Source organism: Vidua chalybeata, chromosome 16 (assembly GCF_026979565.1).
Source record: "Vidua chalybeata isolate OUT-0048 chromosome 16, bVidCha1 merged haplotype, whole genome shotgun sequence".
Taxonomy (NCBI): Eukaryota; Metazoa; Chordata; class Aves; order Passeriformes; family Viduidae; genus Vidua; species Vidua chalybeata.
In genome coordinates, this window is record NC_071545.1 from 793,638 (window position 1) to 811,311 (window position 17,674).

Here is a 17,674-nt window from a genome sequence, read left to right on the forward strand (position 1 = left end):
CTGCACCATGGGCAGGGTGAAGACCACATGCAAGTTCTCAGGGTGACATTGGCAGCTGCTGCCAAGTGTCCAGTTCCACCTTGGACAGAGCCAGGCATGATCCTTGCCTTTTCCTGGCCTGAAATCTATCAGACCTGCACTATCTGGCACTGCCCGCATGGAAAATTCTCCTCCACATTGCCCAACAGTTCCTTGTGGCAGAACATCTTCATCCCTGTCTGACTTTCCCTGTTCTCAGAAAAATAAAGGCAACAAAGGCAAAGTGAGACAGGGAAAGGAATGTCCCTGGGGTGGAAACTGCTGGGGTAGATTGATGAATAATTTTGAGGAGAAAGGGAGGAAATGTGGAAATCAGGAGTGGAAGGGAACATAACGTCCCTCTCTGACCTCCACCAGGCATAAGGCTTAGCAGATGTGGAGGCCACTTGGGCTCACAACTTCCCTGAAAAGCATCCAGCACACACAGGAAGGGTGAGTACGAGGGATGGGGAAGACTTAGTGTGCAGTAAGACTCCATCAAAGGTGGAAAGAGGGCCCAGCACATCCAAGGACATGGTCCTCCTTGTCCCAATGTCCTGGGCTGGGGCTGACTCCTCCCTCCCATTTGGCCTCCCCACAGAGCGCTGCCCATCCTGCTAGCATCCAAGCCAGTAGATCCAATATCAACTTGGCACTGTGAGATACTCTCCAGGAAGATAAACAGGAGGTGTCTGAAGCCCTGGCAGGCAGAATTGTCTCTGCCAGAGGAAACTATCTAAGAGCAGAGGAAACCTGCCCAACAGTGACCACCACTGCTCAAGAGATAAGGAAGGATTAAAAGTACTGGAATACCTTGGAAGTGCCAGTTGTCAGGACTATCTGGGTATGTCCATGTGTTTCCTGACCCAATGTCTCCAGAAGTATCAGCAGCAAGACCAGTGATCCCTTCTGCTCCCAGGGATGGAGGGAGCCTGGCATTCCAGAACTGGAGTGTCCTGCTGCCCTTGCTGGAGCTGCTCTAGACACGCAACTCCTGCAATGCTGCCCTTTCCCAAGTCCAAACTGGCTCATGGAGAAGGAGGTTCATGGCTGGAGATCTGAAGACCTGACCAGTAGTAGGAAACAAGGACTGTTATGGATACTCCCATTAAAAGAAACATACTGAGATACTTTTGTGTGCTGGTTAAGGGGACTGGGAGAGCAAAGACCTTCCAAATCCAGTGCACTGGCACATGTAACGATGAATAAGGGGGAATGGCTTCAGACCAAAAGGTTTACGCTGGATATTGTGAAGGAATTTTTCCCTGGGAGGGTGGTGAGGCCCTGGCACAGGGTGCCCAGAGCAGCTGTGGCTGCCCCTGGATTCCTGGCAGTGCCCAAGGTCAGGTTGGATGGGGCTTGGAGCAGCCTGAGATGGTGGAAGGTGTCCCTGCCCGTGGCAGGGGTGGAACAAGATGGGCCTTAAGGTCTCTTCCAACCCAAATCATTGTGGGATTCCACAGGAATAGCAGGTGGTGTGGAAAGGCTTGCACTAAGATTTAGATACCCAGGAGGCTTGCCTTTCTCACCAAGGATTGTGACATCTCTGCAATTTCCCCAGTATATCCATGGGGCTTGGGTTGCCTGCTGTGGAAATCCACTGGCACCTTCCAGGCAGAGGCACATTCATGGAGAAGAACCAGTGGAGATTCTGCAGGATAAAGAGCATCCTCCACACTCTTCAGCAGGGACCAAGGCATCCATCCTGTTTTGCAGATCCTGGCCACAGGAAATGGCAGAGGGATGATGACAATAAAAGAAAACAAATCAGGCAATTGGGCTATTTGAGAGAAATTAAAGTGTGCTGAGGGTAATGGACTGAGAAATAATCTTATTGGAGGTATCAGCTACCAGCAGAGGGAAGCGGCCAGAGCACCAAATCAGCACAATATTTTATATTTGTCTTTTAAATGTTATTTGTTGCCTGTGCTCTCAGAGAGGAAGGGATCTGACTGAGGGCTCTGGTCCCAGACAGGGAGAACCTGGACATCAGTCTTCCCTGAACATTTTCCTTCTGTTGCTTCCCCAGAGGATGCAATTTCTCCCACTGCAGTGACATGAGAAACAAATAGAGAAGAGAGTGCTGGACCTGCTGGAGCCTGTGGCAGCACAGAGAGTCTCCAGGCCTCGCTCTGCTCCCAACCTCTCCAGCCTCATTGTAATCACAAGCTGAGCTGCCTCTCCTGAAAAGAGGAGGAAAACTGGGCTCCCAGAGGCTTGTGGTGCCAGGAGGGGAGGCACAAGATCTCTCCTTTCCCATCTGCACCCATCTGTAGGTCAGGATACTCCCGACTCCCTGCTGGCAGCATGAGGCAGCAGGAGCGGAGCTGCATGGACTGTGGCTCCTCTGCCAAAGCTGCCTCTGGGTAAGGACTGCCTGCAGCACCATGCCGGTCCCACTGGGACCAGCAGTTGCCCTCCAGCCTCTGCCTTTCTCCAGGAAACTCAGAAAATGAGGATAAAAAGTGATCGTTCTCAAGTAAATTATTCCTTTGCAAATGCTTTCCTGAGGTTAATCTGACTTCCAGGGATGTTCAGAGGGCTCACTCCTCCCCACCCCCATCAGGATGTCCCTCACAGTCACTGTTAAATCACTGTGCCTCCCGCTCTGGGGAGGGACATGTGAACCCCTGCTCCCCCAGTACATCCAGAGGCACTGGCCATGGCCATTCTCAGGATGCTAGGGACACAACCAAGCTCTTGAACCACATTGTCCCACATGCAGTTCAACAGCAGGAACTCTGGGGCTCCCTAACCGGCATCCACCTCACTCCCAGAGAGGTGAGGTGGGGAATGGCACACCAGGACAGCCAGCAAAGCCCCCGGCACTTGAGTGTCTCTGTGCACAGAGTCCTCCTTGTTCGCTGGGGCTGCAGCTTCTCTTGACCATATTTATTGCCTCTAAACCAACTTTGCAGTGTCCTGCTGATGGCAACGTCCATCTGCCACATGGGGGAAGCTCTGGCTGCACAGAGCCCCGGGCGAGGGGCCCTGCCTCCCTGGGAGCCTGGACACCCCGGCAGAGCCCGGTGCAGTGTGGAAGTCCAGCTCCCACCCGGCTAATTCAATAAGTCACAGATACCATGACTTCATAAGGCACAGAGGCTCCACAGCTATTAGGGGAATTGGGAGCAGGGGGAGGAGGAGTTGAAATGGAGAAGGGATGGAGACGGGGAGGGTGGAGAGGGGGAAGCTAAGACAAGCAGCAGAACAAAACATCCCATAAATCATGAGGAGCTGCTGAAATACCAGAACAAATGACCCCATAGCTTGGCCATTGTTCCTGAGCGAGGGCTTAAAGCGCTCCCAGTTGAGACAAAGCGCCTCGCGTTTCTTTCACCACCGCGCCGGCCGGGTCGGACCTCTGCCGAGCTGGGGGTTGTGTGTCACCTTGGGCCTGTGCTGAGCTGGGGGCTGTGTGTCACCTTGGGCCTGTGCTGACCTGGGGGCTGTGTGTCACCTTGGGCCTGTGCTGACCTGGGGGCTGTGTGTCACCTCCGATCTGTGCCGAGCTGGGGGCTGTGTGTCACCTCCGATCTGTGCTGAGCTGGGGGCTGTGTGTCACCTCGGACCTGTGCTGAGCTGGGGGCTGTATGTCACCTCGGACCTGTGCTGAGCTGGGGGCTGTGTGTCACCTTGGGCCTGTGCTGAGCTGGGGGCTGTGTGTCACCTCCGATCTGTGCCGAGCTGGGGGCTGTGTGTCACCTTGGGCCTGTACTGACCTGGGGGCTGTGTGTCACCTCCGATCTGTGCCGAGCTGGGGGCTGTGTGTCACCTCGGACCTGTGCTGAGCTGGGGGCTGTGTGTCACCTTGGGCCTGTGCCGAGCTGGGGGCTGTGTGTCACCTTGGGCCTGTGCCGAGCTGGGGGTTCTGTGTCACCTTGGGCCTGTGCTGACCTGGGGGCTGTGTGTCACCTTGGGCCTGTGCTGAGCTGGGGGCTGTGTGTCACCTCGGACCTGTGCTGACCTGGGGGCTGTGTGTCACCTCCGATCTGTGCTGAGATGGGGGCTGTGTGTCACCTCGGACCTGTGCTGAGCTGGGGGCTGTGTGTCACCTCGGACCTGTGCTGAGCTGGGGGCTGTGTGTCACCTTGGGCCTGTGCCGAGCTGGGGGCTGTGTGTCACCTTGGGCCTGTGCCGAGCTGGGGGCTGTGTGTCACCTTGGGCCTGTGCCGAGCTGGGGGCTGTGTGTCACCTTGGGCCTGTGCTGAGCTGGGGGCTGTGTGTCACCTCCGATCTGTGCCGAGCTGGGGGCTGTGTGTCACCTTGGGCCTGTGCTGAGCTGGGGGCTGTGTGTCACCTCGGGCCTGTGCCGAGCTGGGGGCTGTGTGTCACCTTGGGCCTGTGCTGAGCTGGGGGCTGTGTGTCACCTTGGGCCTGTGCTGACCTGGGGGCTGTGTGTCACCTTGGGCCTGTGCTGAGCTGGGGGCTGTGTGTCACCTCGGACCTGTGCTGAGCTGGGGGCTGTGTGTCACCTCCGATCTGTGCCGAGATGGGGGCTGTGTGTCACCTCGGGCCTGTGCTGAGCTGGGGGCTGTGTGTCACCTCGGACCTGTGCTGAGCTGGGGGCTGTGTGTCACCTTGGGCCTGTGCCGAGCTGGGGGCTCTGTGTCACCTTGGGCCTGTGCTGAGTTGGGGGCTGTGTGTCACCTCGGGCCTGTGCTGAGCTGGGGGCTGTGTGTCACCTTGGGCCTGTGCTGACCTGGGGGCTGTGTGTCACCTTGGGCCTGTGCCGAGCTGGGGGCTGTGTGTCACCTCGGACCTGTGCTGAGCTGGGGGCTGTGTGTCACCTCGGACCTGTGCTGAGCTGGGGGCTGTGTGTCACCTTGGGCCTGTGCTGACCTGGGGGCTGTGTGTCACCTCGGACCTGTGCTGAGCTGGGGGCTGTGTGTCACCTTGGGCCTAGCTGGCACCGCGGAATGGCGGTGGTGACACTGTCCAAGGTTGGCTCCCCCACAGAAAGCGCTGCCAACGCAGTGCCCACAGCTCAGCCTACCCAAAGCATCTCCTTGCTCCCACATGCCCCCACAGCTCCCAGGCTCTCACATTCCTTCCCTTCCACTGCAAGGCTCAGGGCTTCATTTCCCTTGTTTTTCCTCACTCAGGCTAAGAGCTTCCTGGTCTGGGAAGAGAAAGAGCTCCAAGACTTTTCTGGAGTGAGACAGTTCGAGTAGGGCTGTGAAACCTGGAAGAGCTCTGAGCCCACCATTTTCATGGTGCTGCTACTCTTTGCCTCCCAGAAAGTTGATGACAACTCACTTTGTGTTGGCTGACTTGGCAAAGGGACAAATGTCACACAGAGAGTCCTGGGGACAGCCCCAGACGACTGTGGACAGCTGTGGGAACAGCACCAAGCTCTCAGGGAGCTGTGCAATAGCAGCACTCCCATGCACTGGATCAGGAATAGTGGGATAGATCAGTCTGTAGCTCAGCACTTCCTCCAAGCCCTGCAGCTCCACCAGGATGTGGCACTTGGTGCCAGGAGGAGAGGACCTCTTGGATGGGAACAGGTCACCTGGCTGCTTGCCCACAGCAGCAACAGCACCAATGCTGGAGGCACTTCCACAGCAGGGATTCCATACCCAGCCATACAGGGAGAACCAACATACCACTCGAGACCACTCAGAGGGAAATATTACACTTTAAATAACTTCAATGATAACAGTTCCCTTAAAAAACTTCTCTACAACCAAACCCGAAGCAGAAGGCAGAGTGCGGCAGCAGTCATGTGCCACCTCCACCAACCAGATGGTGCCAGCGGGGTTCCCACGTCTGGTGGCTCCTGCTCACTTGGCACCTTCCACCCAGGCCTGTGTGGTGTGCACGGTGGCCACTGGGCAGGCAGCTCCCTGAGCATCCCAGCTTTTGGCAGCGAGGAGCTGGGATCCAGCGCCGAGCCAAGGGTCAGGCAGGAACACGAGCTGCGGGCAGGGCTGAGCCCAAGGCAGGCGCCTGTCACCAGGAACTGACACGCTGCTGCCAGCACGGCTCAGCCTCGTGGTGGGCAGCCAAGGAGCACAACCCAGATAACGGCATGGGGGGAGGCAGGAATGTGCTGCATTTTTCCTGGCACCATGGGAATAGGCTATTCCAACCATGGATCACAGGGAGGCTGTCTGACAGGGAAAATGCGAGGAGCCCGGAGAGAAAAAGCAGTGAATAAGCAATGAAGAAGAAAACAGGGAAATCAGTGTGAACAAGCGGTGAGTATGGGAAAAGGAGTGTGGGGGGAAAGCAGACCCAGGAACAAACAGAAGAAGGAAAACAGAGCTAGAGCTAGAGCTAGAACTGAAAAGGAAGGGACAAAAGGATTTCAGAAGGACAAACCTGCAGGGCTGAAACTCCCAATGAGCAATGGAGCTGAGAGGATGCGAGAGGGAACAGAAGCTCCCAGCTCTTCTCACACAAGAGTAAACCAGGGATCGCAGCCTTTCCGCTGGATTAAGCCTCACTTAAAAGGGAAGATAAATGTGGAGCATATCTCAGGTAACAGGAGATATGGCGGAGAGAAGGCCTCTGCTCACTCTAAGTGGGGAGAACAGGATTGTTGGAATTTTGGCATTGCTGTAGGACAGTGTGAGGCCTCCATGGGAATCACCAGCTTTCACCTTCTTCGCCCCAACAGCAGAATATAGTGGACTTTAAGTCAAGAGGGCTTTAGTAGCCTTGTGCTGTTTAGGTTTGGGAGCTAGATTAGGACCACACACCACAGAAAGCAGAGCTTTAATAAACAAAATCCCAAATCCTTTCCTGCCTAAGTTACTTTTGCCTCATTTGGAGCATAAGCTGCCTTAGTGACCCAGAACACACCATCTAGCAAAGACAAGAAGGGAATCAGCAAACCTGGGCAAAACCAGACATGTGCAGCCCCCAGCTTTCTCCGGAAGACTGGGAAAGCTCCTCTCCAGCACCTCTGAGCAGCAGGACACTGGCTCAGGGAGCCATGGGCTGAGGTGATCCAGCACATTCACAGGCCCGAACACTGGGGACTTTGTGGTACTGGCTTTAAAAAAAATACCCTAAAAAAGGTCTAATAATGAAGTATTTATTTCAGCAAACAACGTATGAATGAAAGGAGTGTTTTCTCAATACTTCACTTTTTCTCTGCCTTCTCTCCCTTCCCCCCAGCAATTTTGTTTTTAATAAGTGGAACTAACAGGGCTTCGCTTGCTGCTGGCTGGGCTGGAGAGCAGAGCCGTGCTCTGCTGGCCTGGTGCAGCACAGGAACATGTGCCATGGGAATACAGCTGCCTTGTGCCTGGGGGAGCACGGCCCATCAGTGTGTCCACTGAGCCAGGGAGATGTGCTCTGATAGACACACACACTGTGAGACCTGCCTCGGGAGCATCCCTGGGCTTGGCAGCAGCACAGGACATCCAGCCCCTCACTCATTGTGGCAGCAAGGAACTGCACCTCCTGGCACAGGGCTCCCTGGAGAAGGGCCAAGTGGAGGTGAAGGCATCTGTATCCTGTCCTACCTGGCTGTGCTCAGTGCAGGAACACAGTGTTAGGCTCCATGCAGCTCCTCCTCTTCTACCTCAGCTCCACCCACCCCCACCTGAGCATCTGAGTAATTTGGAACACTGGAAAACTGTCTCAGCTTGCCCTGTGTGGGGATGGGTTGTACTGACAATGTTTTAGTAGGAATTTCAAGCAGGAAACTCTAATCCCTGCCCTAGACTGACACCCAGCTTTTCAAAGCAAAGAGCACAGATGATGTCATGCTTTTCTACCTCCTCCTTGGCAACAGGCAACAGCAGGTTGAGAAGCTGTCCTTTGCCTTCAAGCCTTGGGGTCAAGACGGGTGGGACTCTCAGAAGCTGCTAATTTGGGAAAACATGGTCCATTGCTTTTCCACGCCACTCCTACCCATGTGGGATGAGCTGAACCCATCACACTCAGTGTGGGTGCTCACCTCTGTGCAGAGGCAGGTGAAAAGATGCAGTGGTAACCCTGGGTTGTAAACACAGACAGATTTGATGCGGGCAGTTATTTGCTCTGAAAGACAAATTAGGCATCTGTAGATTTGCCAGTATATGAGCCAAGTTTCCCATCAGCCAGAGTACTGAGGAGCAGCCCCACCTGCAGCCCAGGATGGTTTGGAGTGACTAACTGAGGGTGCTGATCCTGCTGTGATGAGCAGAGATTCCTGGTGATGTACAGGAAACATGGAGAAAAGCTGTTTCACACCAAGGAAAAGGCCAGGAGATCCCTTAGCAGGTCATGGCTGCAGAGAAGGCTGGAAAAATCTCTGAATGCCTCTCTGAGAATATGAGATGCAATATGAGATGGATGGGAGCAGGCAGCGGGCAGGGTCCCCAGCCCACTGCCACACTTCATCACACTTCATCATTTTGACCCTCTGGGGTGACCCCTCCTCTGTGTCCTGACAGCCCCTGAGCTCCAGAAGCCTGACCCACCTGATCCTGGCCGCTAGGATGATGTCTGATCCAACCCAAGATGTCTCCAAGCTATGGATAAAACCCCAGTACAGGGTGAGAGTCCTGCCTGGCTGTGCCTGTGTCCCTGCAGAATGGGGACATCAGGGCTGTCTCCCTCAGCCTTGCAGCCCTGAGCTGCAGCATGACAGCACGTGGCAAACCAAAGGCAAAGGCAGCCCCTCCTCACCCAGAGCTCCTTTCCAGGCTGCTCCACAGAATCCCTCTAAAAGAGCATCGTCTACCACTGCTGTGAGTCCTCCCTGCACAAGGTGGTTTGCCAAATGCAAGACAGATGGTTTCCCCCAGGAAAACGCTATGGAGTGGGGGAAAATGTACCACAAATATCCCCCGACAGGGCTAAACTGGGACCCGGGGGCTTCAAAGACACATTTAAAGAGGAAAGAGATTTGCTGGCTTCTCGTGCTTCTTTGTTCTGAATAAAGACAAACTCTGATTGTTTTTAATGAGCTCTTTGTTGTTTCCCTATTTGCTACATTACAAATTCACATATTTGTCTCTTTGGGAGATTGAGAGTAATTGCAGACCAGGTTTTCTCATGACATCCTCTTAGCAAAGTGAAGAAAGTTGTGTAAGTGGAGAAGAAAGCAGTCTGTCCCCAAATATCCTGAATTCTTTAGTTCATTAATACCTGGTGAGCTTTGATGCTCAAGGAACCTCACAGATAAAGGAAGCCTTTGAGGAGGGTTCTACACTGAAGTGTTAGAACACACAATAAATGCCAGAAAGATCTCCAAAAAAAGCAGGAAAATTGAAAACCAAATTCAACATTCTTGCAATTTCTAAGCATTTTTCTTTTTTCTTTTTTTTTTTTTTTAAAGTTTTACCCTCCTTTATCCATCTAAGGAAGCAGAAAGCAATACAATTTCCAGCTCTTTTAAATATCCTTAGCAGGTCACCTCTAACGCTGGGATGGCTGGCTTGTGATCTGCTTCCAAGACTGTTGCATCAGAGCTCAGAAACCCAGGATGAATGACTCCCTGCCCGAGTGGGGACAGCTCTCTGAGACCTGTGCTCACACGAGGGGCCCCAGGCAGCGCAGCAGCGGGAAGGAGGGAGCACTGCACCCTCTGGGACAGCCCAGGACCCTCCCACTGCTCCGGGCATGGTGACAGAGGGCAGCCCCTGGAGGTGTCCCTGCAGATCCCAGAGCTCCCACAGCGGCTGAGGCCACCTCGCTGTGGCTGTTATCTCCAGCCGATCCAACAGAGGAGCACTGGGTAGTGAGGGACCACGGAAGCTCCATTCCCTGTGTGTCCTTACTGCTCTTCCTGGGGGGAAGGGAAGGGAAGGAAGGGAAGGGAAGGGAAGGGAAGGGAAGGGAAGGGAAGGGAAGGGAAGGGAAGGGAAGGGAAGGGAAGGGAAGGGAAGGGAAGGGAAGGGAAGGGAAGGGAAGGGAAGGGAAGGGAAGGGAAGGGAAGGGAAGGAAGGGAAGGGAAGGGAAGGGAAGGGAAGGGAAGGGAAGGGAAGGGAAGGGAAGGGAAGGGAAGGGAAGGGAAGGGAAGGGAAGGGAAGGGAAGGGAAGGGAAGGGAAGGGAAGGGAAGGGAAGGGAAGGGAAGGGGGCAGTGGTGGGGGTTGCCAGAGGCTGTGTGCTCATGTGCCCCAGCTCAGCAGACACTCCCATTACCCACATGAGCCCTGACAGACCTTCAGCTGGGGGATGGTTCTCGTTTGATACCTTGGGGGAGCCTCTGCAGCAGGTGGAGGGGTTTGGAGGGTTGCTGTCCCATGGGACACCGCTTCGACCATGGCAGCAGTGGGAAAAGGGGACAGGAGGGCGACTGGAGAGGCAGAAGCTTCTTCCCCCAGTCCCGTCCTGCAGCTCTTACCATTCAATGCTCAGAGACCTGGGCCGGAAGGCAGACAGCTCGGCCGAGCCATACTCAGCTTTCCTTCTCTTCTCCTGCTTCTGCTTCACCGACAAGCGGTGGGCAAACCTAGCGAGGCTGCTCTCCGACCTGGGGAGGGGAGAGGAAAGGCGTTAATGGCACTGCAGCCCTGGCCCCAGGGCACAGCCGGGGCACAGCTCGAGGAGGTGCTCAGTGCTGAAAGGATGGGGCAGTGGCACCAGCCCTGGAGGTGGGAAGTGGAGGATTAGCAGCAAGTTTGGTATTGCTCAGCAGGCCAGGACCAGCACTGGTCCACGTTAGCCAAACTGGAGCTGCAGTCTGGCAGGCTGAGAGAACCAGGTCCTGCTCCCTGTGCAGCAAAATCACCTCCCCAGGCTGTGCATTCCTCCCCAAACTCCAACGGGTGACAGCCAGCACGGGAGAAACAGCCAGGGACATGTAAGTGAAGAGAACCAATGCAGACTGAATCAAAGACCACACACTCCTTCAGAGAGACCCTAGAGCCCCTGTGGCCTCCCAAGCAGCAGAACAGCTTCCCTGAGGAGGGCTGACATGGAAATCAGCCCACATTGGAGAGGTTTTGGAGACAGAAACAGAAATGTGTGGGAGCAAATGGATTCCACTGGAGGACCCATCTGTGCTGACAAAGCCCCTTCCCACCAGGTGGGGTGCTCCAGCGTCACTCCCAGCCCCTGGGACCTGGGAAAAGCACATCAGCAGGTTCCAGCGTGCTGCACATTCCAATCTATGCCAGCCCTGTTCAGGGAGAGCTGCTGGCACAGGGCATACCTGCCCTGTCTTCAAGCCCAGCGGCTCACAGGCTCACAGGCTGAGATTGACTAAGGAGGCACCTGCCCTGCAGAGACCCTCGGCCCTCTGCCTTCCTCTGGCAGACGGAGCCCCCAGAGCCCCCCCCCCCCCCGTGCCAAAGGTGGCATCCCCAGCCCGGGGCTGGACATGGCAGCACAGCCTATCCCTGCTGCCAGCGTGGGAGCAAGGCAGGACAAGCCTGTGGAGCTGAGACACCCAGACTTGGGCACACGACCAGGCACTGGGGCTGTGTGCCAGCCCTGCCACATACACTGCCACAGACACTGCCTCCTGTCCTTCTTTAATGTGCCAACACAACCTGCTCCCACCACTCAGCCAGCCCCGGGCTGGGCAGGGAAGGGGACAGGAGTGATTCGACAGAGGTCCCGGGGTGAAGGACAGAGTTGGGGGAAACTTTGAGCCTACACACATTGCTAAAGCCAATCCTCTCCTCTCCTCTCCTCTCCTCTCCTCTCCTCTCCTCTCCTCTCCTCTCCTCTCCTCTCCTCTCCTCTCCTCTCCTCTCCTCTCCTCTCCTCTCCTCTCCTCTCCTCTCCTCTCCTCTCCTCTCCTCTCCTCTCCTCTCCTCTCCTCTCCTCTCCTCTCCTCTCCTCTCCTCTCCTCTCCTCTCTCAACCAAACAAAATACCTCCAGAGAAAAAGAGAACCTGTTTCTCAGAACTAAGAGCTCCCTGCCTTTCCTCACAGTAATTAGGCCAGCCCCGACCAACTAACAGTTTTTTTCCCTGATACATTTTAAACACAGACATCTTCAATTCATTAACTGGTTATTGATTTATTTTTCAGCTTATGAATTGCTGTTGCCGGGGATCGGGTGGAGACAGCTTTCTGGAGAGGGCTCTTGTCTCTCCAGTCCCGGCCGGCAAAGAGCTGTTCAAACCTCCCAGGGCAATTCTTTACATTCTTGAGAAAAAATCCTACTTTGATGTAAAGGATGAGGTTTGCCTTAAAAGAAACCCAACAAGAAACCCAAACCCTAGCTTTCCCCTTCTCATAGCCAGAGAAAGAGGCAATGAAGAGGAGTGATCCTGGTGCTCATAGAGAGAGCCCGGCACCAACACTGTCCCCACCACCTCACTCTCCTTTGATCTGGTGTCAAAGCTCAGCTGGAATGAAGATCCCATTTAGGGAGGAGTGAGAGGTGGGCATTGACAGCCAATGCTCTGCAGCAGCCCCAGGCACGGTGTCGACACCAGGATGAGCAGGGCTGACCCAGGAATGGGGCTGGGCAGTGGGAACAGGTGCTGCTGGTTCCCTATAGCCCCTCCTCAGTGGCATTTGGCTGTTCCTGCCCCTTCCCCACCTGCCCAGGAGGAGCTCCTGCCACGCTGCAGGGATGAGGGCTCCAGCCCCAGCTGAAAGGATGCTGGGAGTGTTTATCTCCTGAGACCTGGGGACTGCCTGCAGAATCCTGCCCTGTCTGCTGTGCTGACCCCACCTCCACCACACTCCCTGCACCATTACAGCCACCCCTCCAAACTGGTCATCAGCAGGGATGAGGGGCTGGGAAATCCCAGATATCTGGGAACTCCCAGATACCCTGCACAGATGCAGGAAGGCAGCAGCCCCTGTCACAAGTGCCTCTGTGGTGCCAGTACATGGCCTTTGCAACGACTACCACGGGAACAACTCTACACCCAGGATCTTTACCTGGATGAATCCACCTGCCCAAGCACAGCAGGAGCAGCCACTGCATCCTTCAGATTGGATGAAACCAACTGCATCTGTCAAGAAGAGCTGGTGGGTGAAAACAGGGCAATGTGCCACATATCATCAGGGTTAGGGATGAAGAACAGTTAGTCCTGGGGGCAGGGTGGGCTGGTGGGGCTGGAGAAGCCACTTGGGTGCTGAGGAACATGTGGCCTTGCTGTGAGTCCCCAGTCATGGCATCAAGGGGAAGGCACAGGGAGACAGGGAATGGATGCTCTCCAGCCCAGGGCAGGTGCTGCCCAGATCTGCCTGATGCAGGACAGACAAGCCAGTCCATGTATGAGTCACAAGTTGACCAAGAACCTTGGGGTGCTGATTTCACCCCCCAGATCTGCTGGCCACCACCTCCAGCTGCTACAGCCCAGGTGAAGGAATGGCTGTGACAGCTCTGACAGCCCAACACCTCCCCACTGGGAGTTGTCAGCAACTCATCCAGCCATGAACCAGCCTCCCTCCCCTCTGCCAGACCCCAAAGCTTCAGCAGAAGCATCACTAATTAGAAGCCAGGAGCACATTACAGATCATCTGGCAATTTATACAGAGCTGCTTTACATAAACCATGCTGCAGAAGGGGAATGAATCATACCTGCTCTGCCAGGGCCCTGCTGGTGGGTCAGCTCCTCCCAGCTCCTGTGCTGAGCTGCCCTGGTCCCCTGGGGTCAGAGTGCTCCCAGGGCCAGGATGGTGTGCCCAGGGCTGGGATGTTCCCACAGCACTGGGTACTGTGCCGGGTTTGGGCTCTCTGGGTGGCAGGGGGGGTGAGACTCCAGCACGGGGAGGGGGATGCTGTGGAGACCACAGTGTTACTTCTCAAGTGCTTTCCAAACATTAATAGATGTCCCTGTCCCTTAATAAGGATCAGTGTTAGGGATCCTATGGTAGAAGCAGGAAAACTGAGGCAGGGAGAGGGCATGCAGGTAAGGCAGATTCCCTGTGTCTGTCAGCATCCTTTCCCTTGTGCGTTTATCTGATGGGCGAGATTTCGGTGCCTTCCCCCATCAGGACCACACACTCAGGCCCACAAGTGCTGGTCTGGGGAACGGGCAGCCCCAGGTGCCACTGTCATCCTGAGCCAGCTTCATCTCAGCCATGGGATGGGGACAAGGCCAGCACCGCTCCCCCAGCCCTGCCACTGCACAGCACTGCTCCAGATCCATCCGGGCAAGATCTGGGCTCACCTGCCCAGCCCTCCCTCAGAGGCAGCATCTCTGCAGCAGCTCAGCACTGGAGCAGCAGGGCTGACACGGCAGACACAGCTGGCACCTGCCGAAGAGTCCCCTCACACCAAGGGGACACATGGGAAAAGCCATCAATTGGAGCGTCAACCGCAGCACCGGGAAGAATTGTCTCCTAACAACCAGAGAAGGTTGTTCAGCTACTGTGCTGTATCATAAATCACACCTCTGTGACTTTGCCATCTGTCAGCCAGATTACATGTGTTCAGAGTCCCATGTCAGCATTTAAGTCAGAACACAGCATCTTTTTCCAGAAATAATTATCAGTGCTGAAGGCTCTTGCAGCAATATCCATCCTCAGCCCTTCCCTCCAAAGCTCTGGACAGAAGAGAGCTGGCGTTCCCAGAGGGCAGGACCACTGTGGCACAGCGATGCACAGCCTCCATGTGATATGTCCCCCCTAAGCCCACTGCTTCAGGCACAGGGTGGGGCAGGGTCTGGCATGGCAAACTCCCCACTGGCATCAGCCATGGCACCCAGCACCCTGAACCTGCAGGGACAGGCAGAGGCTGCTGCTAAAGGGAGACAGGGACAGTGCTGACCCCAGCCTGGTGAGTGCTGAGAGCCCAGGAGTGTCCAACCAGCATGAGCAGAGTGCCCAGAGCAGCACCTGGACACCAGCCTGGCCAAGGGGGAAGAGTCCAGCTAAGCACAGGGCACAGCTCCCAGTGCCCCAGTGCGCTGTGTGACACAAGCCTGTACCCATCCCTTCAACCCCACAGATTTTCTGGGAGCCCAACCCAACAGGGGTGACTGCCAAAGCCCTCAGCCTGCTGAGGCAGTGGGGAGGCAGGCAGAACACGGACATGGAGGGCTGGCAGCCTGTCCCCATCCTGCCTGTGCCTCCAGCAGCTTGCTGAGCCGGCACTGGACACGGCACCCCAGCGCACAAATCCCTCAGCCGCCCTGGGATGAGGACAAGGGGCTGAAGCGCCGTCCTCTGCCCCCTCGCTGGCCAGGCAGGCGGATGAGCAGTGACATTTCCCAAAGCTCAGTACAGAAACACTCAGGCCATGGACCACACTGGATCCATCCTCCGGCCTCACCCGCCACACACAGGCGTGGATCCGGCCGGGGGTTCGCAATCACCACCACATTCCTCACACCACAACTGGGAAGTGATGACAAGCAAAGTCCTGATCCCTCAGCTCCGCATCCCTCCCTCCCTCCCCTGTGGTGATCCGCTAAAAGCCTTTTGGCAGCTTGCAGCTGCCGGGGTGAGCGTGTGCCCGCAGGAACCCGGGTGCCTCAGCGCCTGCTGGCACAGCAGCACTCTGCCATGGCCGGAGCTGCAGGGACACCAGGGACCATGCAGGCACAGCTGCACTGAGTGAGGGATGCCCGAGGTCACGAGAGAGCCAGCCACTGGCACAAAATGACCAGCACCAGCAACACCTCTGCTCCACCATGCACCCAGCCAAAGCCCCCACCACCACATGCATACCAGCCATCCATCCCACAAGACAGCACATCCAGGCAGGAAAAGCTCCCACTTGTTGCACAGTCCTTAGCCTAAGACTCAGGAGCCAGCACGTGCCTGTGGCTCTGAACTAACCCAGATGTGGGCAGGCAGCTCCCAGCCTCTTCCATCAGCACAGGCAACAGTCCCGAGATGAGCCATGGGCTGCCAGCAGCCCAGGCAAACCAGCAGCATTTCAGCTGGTCCTCCCTCCTTGAGGAGCAGCCCCTGCACAAACAGCTTTGAGCCGGGCTTATCCCCACCAGCACCCTGGCTGCAGCAGGTCTGGGGAAGGTGGCTGTGGCCGGGGTGAGCAGTGCTGTGAGCACACAGCCCTGCACTCCCTGGGCTGTGGGGCTTGGCTGCTGTCAGTACTTTATTTGCACAGGTACAGTCAGGATAAAATAGAAGGAAAGTAACCAAAGCTGAAAAGGTTCTTCCCAAGCAGGGAGCAGTCTTTTGGGAGAGAGAGGGTTTGGAAACCCTCATGGCCACGAACACACAGTCAGCCTCCAGGCAAGTGCTGGCTGCGCACACCGCTCTGGCAAGCCCCGCTCACCGGTGGCATGCTTCCCACTGACCACGGCACCAGTCACGAGAGTGTTTCCACCCAGGGCCAGGACCCCAGTGAGCCATGCCCAGCTGTGCCCTGCAGGGATGGGGACAGGGACAGATGCCCACAAGCCGCACAAGCGATGCTCACTCACCTGCACAGCCTCTGCTCCCTTTGCTCCTGGTGCTTGGCTCACCCACTGCCAGAGCAGCAGCTCATCCCAGGGCGTTTCTTCGGGAGAGTCCCTGTCCCCTCTATGCACACTCCCATCCTGAGCGGGGTCCCTGCTCCCATCCGCGCTGCCCGACCTCCTCAGCTGCCACCTCCGCTTCCCTCACCCATCACTTCAGGTTTCTCATTTGCTCTGTGCTTGGCTCCTTTTTTCTTTTATTTTTTTTTTTTCCTCCCAATCTTGTTTCTATAGAAACGAGATTAGCAGAGGGGGAAATAAAACAGCCCCATGTGACTCAGATTCCGACACTGAAGAATCTCCTGGTTGCGTTTGCCGTGGCTTTACATAACCAGGAGCCTGTGCGGGCTCAGATGGGGGTACCGGGCTGGGACGAGGGACACCAGGAGAACCAGGCTCAGGTGAGCGGCATCAGGCTCAGGTGAGGAGTACCAGGCTCAGCTGTGGAGGGACTACCAGGCAGAAGGCAGCGATGCCTCACCTCCACTTGCTTTGGGTTTGCTGTGACACCCCTGATGCAATTACATGCCACCAAACCCTGCTGGTGCCCCCATGAACCCCTCTCACCCTGCATGGCCCTGCCTCACTACCTGTTTCCATTGAGAAGGGGAGAAAACAGAGGCAGGGATGCTGAAAACTACTCTGAGTCTCACCAAAACCTCTGGGGTCCCCAGGTGAGCTTTGGAGGAGGAAGCCCCAAGACTCCCCCATGCTGCCAGGCTGTCCTGCCCCTGCCCTCAGCACTCAGGAAAGTGCTTTGGGCCACTGGTCTCTAACCTTCATGGACTCATGGGTGACCATGCAGACAGTCTGGTGAGCTGCAGACAGGCACATATTCCACTCTGCTGACATTCCTCTGCCTCAATCTCCCAAATCTGCGAGCAGTGCCCATGACTGGGGCACGCAAACCATGAACTGAGCTCTTCCATCACTGTTTTGGGGACTGACACAGAACACTGCCCACAGGGACTTCCCAAGCCCAAACCTTAGCTCCCAGTGAGCTGGGAAGTGCTGAGGATCCTGCCTGAGGACCCCCATGTGTTTCCTTAGCTTGGGGACAGATGCTGATTGCACATGACCAGTGCTGCCTGCCAGGGTCACCCACCCAGGGCTTCTGCTGATGAACTCTCTCGTCTGTATGACACACTGCTCTTCTGCTGCACCTCTGGAAGCTCAACCCCCTCTCACCCCCCACTCCCCAGGTACTGCCCAGGACTGAAAAAGAGGCAGCATGCCCTTTTACTTGGGTACTTTTTATAGTGATAGGACAAGGAGAAACAATTTTAAAGAAGGGAGATTTAGATTAGATGTTTGGAAGAAATTCTTTGCTTATAGTGTGGTGAGACCCTACACAGGGTGCCCAGAGAAG

General features: G+C 55.9%; 1 protein-coding gene across 1 annotated transcript in view; it reads right to left on the bottom strand.

Annotated features, from left to right (window-relative positions):
• The window catches only part of LOC128796192 (ankyrin repeat and fibronectin type-III domain-containing protein 1-like), a 192,708-nt gene that overhangs the window by 32,395 nt on the left and 142,639 nt on the right, over window positions 1-17,674 (bottom strand). The window contains exon 5 of the mRNA XM_053957619.1: window positions 10,308-10,436. Coding sequence (XP_053813594.1) covers window positions 10,308-10,436 — 129 coding nt within the window. The remainder of the gene's footprint in view (window positions 1-10,307; window positions 10,437-17,674) is intronic.